Source organism: Lipotes vexillifer, unplaced genomic scaffold (assembly GCF_000442215.2).
Source record: "Lipotes vexillifer unplaced genomic scaffold, Lipotes_vexillifer_v1.1 scaffold500, whole genome shotgun sequence".
Classification (NCBI taxonomy): Eukaryota; Metazoa; Chordata; class Mammalia; order Artiodactyla; family Lipotidae; genus Lipotes; species Lipotes vexillifer.
Window position 1 is genome coordinate 234,926 of NW_006778765.1, and position 2,417 is coordinate 237,342.

Here is a 2,417-nt window from a genome sequence, read left to right on the forward strand (position 1 = left end):
CGCCCAGCTGAAAATGTGCCACTGCCATCACACCCGCCTCACCATCTTCTGGCTGGGGACAGAGGGACAGGTGTCGTCTCTGGTCAGGGTATCACAAATGCAACATGCAGGCTCGGCAGCCATCTGACCCACCGCAGGTTGCAAGGAGAGGGAGCAAGGTGGGAAGAGGTGAAAAGAGACGTCTACTTAAACCTTCACTCAAGGAGCTACGAAACGGCAAGGGAAAAAAATAACTGTGTCTTGACTTTGAGGAAAAAAGAACAACAAAAAAATAATGCTTTTACTCTTTTTAAACATTGTGGCTTAAGTCCATTTTCATCACAGCAAATGAAAGACAATAATGCACCCACAAGCCTTGAACTTCCATAGGATTCTCCTCCCCCTGGGCACACCCCACATACACACATGAAAAATCCAGACAGCTGACAGAGGACACGTCCGTGTAGCACCTGTAATTTGCCTACTGATCACCAGCCTGAGCACAGCCAGGCTGTTTGAGGAGAGAGATGACAAGACGGAGAGAGACTCAGGCAGTGCCTTTCCTGAGTTTGTTTTTTCCTCATCTGGGAGAACCTACAAGCTGGAATAGGCAGAACCAGGGGCCCCTACCCTTGGGCAGAACTGGTCTAATGACGCAGAGCTAGCCTTTCCCTTTTCATGAGGACAGTCCCTTCCTCTTGGCCACTAGCAGCCCGGCTACTCATTTCCCAAAACCCCTGTGTGGTTACTGGTGCAGGAGTCCAGGGACAGGTGGTTCCTCAGAGCGAGAGACAAATAGCAGACAGCAAGGTGGTCACCGTGCCCCAAAGTCACAGGGGTGTCTGGGCACTGACATAAGGCTGGGTCATGGTGCCCGTAGATACAGCTGTTGTCCTAAAGGCCACATGCACTGAATACCCATTTGCAGCCCCAGATGCATCTGGCCAAGCTCACCCAGAGGAGGAAGCCCGAGTTTCCAGGCTCCTGGGGAGGGAGAGAAGGCTCAGAAGGACCACGGAGAACCAGCAGAAGCTGGCAGGGCCAAGAGATGCTATTACCCTGTTGGCAGGGGCAGGCGGGGGTCCTCCCTGCCATTCACCTTCAGCCTCCACCCCGGCACCTTCACCTCCCAGTTGGGCTCTCCAGGGGACCCTTCCCCCCAGGTTTAGTGGCGGGGGCAAGAACAGGGGACACTGACCCCTTCTGTGGCACTGGCCGAACAGTAAGGTGCTCGCATCCTCCGCATCCAGCCCTCCCCCTCAAAGGAAAAGGCCAATGAAAATAAGTGTGGAGGTGCCCCCCACCTCTGGATCTAAAGCGCCAGGTTCCTACCCGGGAGGAAACATGAGGCAGACGCTGGGCTCTGACTCCGCCGGGCAGGGGTCGCTGGCCGCCCCCTCACCCAACCCCAGGTTTCCCCTCTCAACCCGGCAGCGGCAAGGAAATCAGCTGGCAAGCTCGGACCCCCCAGAGATCTCGCTCTGTGCGGTTTGGGGGATGGGAGGGAGAAGGGGAACCGCGGGGAAGTTTCGCGACGCAGCCAGAAGAGCTGGGACCCCGGCTGCCCGCCCTCTGGGCTTGGGGCCGCCGCCCCCGGTCGCAGCGGGCGGCAGGACCCAGCGCCCCGGCCCGGGCGCGGGCTGGGGGACGGAGGGGGTCTCCGGGCTCGGCCGGGGTCCCGCGGCCGGCCGAGGCCACTTACGTGTGCTGCTGAGGAAAGCTGTAGGCAGAGGCGCCGGGGGCGGCGAGCAGCGGGAGCAGCAGCAGCGGCGGCAGTAAAAGCGATAGCGGGCGCGGGGGCCGAGCCGCCGGCCGCCGGGCGCTGAGGCCGGGCCGCGAGCCGCGGCCGGGCCAGCTGAGCGTGGTCCGCGCCGGGCCGGGCAGAGAGGCGCCGCAGGTCTGAGCCGGCACCGCCATGTTTCCATTCAAGATGCGGCGCCGCGGGGAGGGGTGGGGGCGGCGGCGGCGGGTTGCGGGGTGCGCGGGCGGTAGGCGGCAATCGCCTCTTCTCCTCCTCCGCCTTCTTCGCGCGGGGCCTCCGGGGCTGCCCGAGCCGCAGCACCTCTGCGGGCTGCGGGCTGCGATCTCTCCGCCGCGCTAGCTCGAAGCGCTCTGAGCGCCGGGTCCCGGACCAGCGCTCAAATAGCGGTCGCCGCCAATCTGCCGGCGCCGCCCTCCCCGCTCCCTCCCTCCCTCCCCGCTTACCCGGCCGGTCCGCCCCCGCGCGCCCCCGTCGCGGCCACGCGCTCGCCGCGGCCTGCGCGCCCCTAGCGCCGCGCTGAGCCGGCCCTGCTGGCCCGCGTGGCCGAACTGAGCCGGGGCACGCGCGTCTTGAGCCCCAGCCAAGTCCGAATTTCCAATGTGCGCCCTGCCCCACGCCTCAGACTGCGAAGAGTCCCCGGCAGGCGCATATTGACCCTGCTGGGGGCTCGACCTTC

General features: G+C 63.9%; 1 protein-coding gene across 3 annotated transcripts in view; it reads right to left on the minus strand.

The window, feature by feature from the left end:
• CACNA2D2 (calcium voltage-gated channel auxiliary subunit alpha2delta 2) overlaps nt 1–1,896 on the minus strand; it is a 141,763-nt gene extending 139,867 nt beyond the window's left edge. For all 3 annotated transcript variants that reach the window (XM_007451815.1, XM_007451814.1, XM_007451813.1), the window contains exon 1: nt 1,682–1,896. In XM_007451815.1, the coding sequence (XP_007451877.1) occupies nt 1,682–1,896 (215 nt within the window). The remainder of the gene's footprint in view (nt 1–1,681) is intronic.
• Between the last annotated feature and the right edge of the window lie 521 nt (nt 1,897–2,417).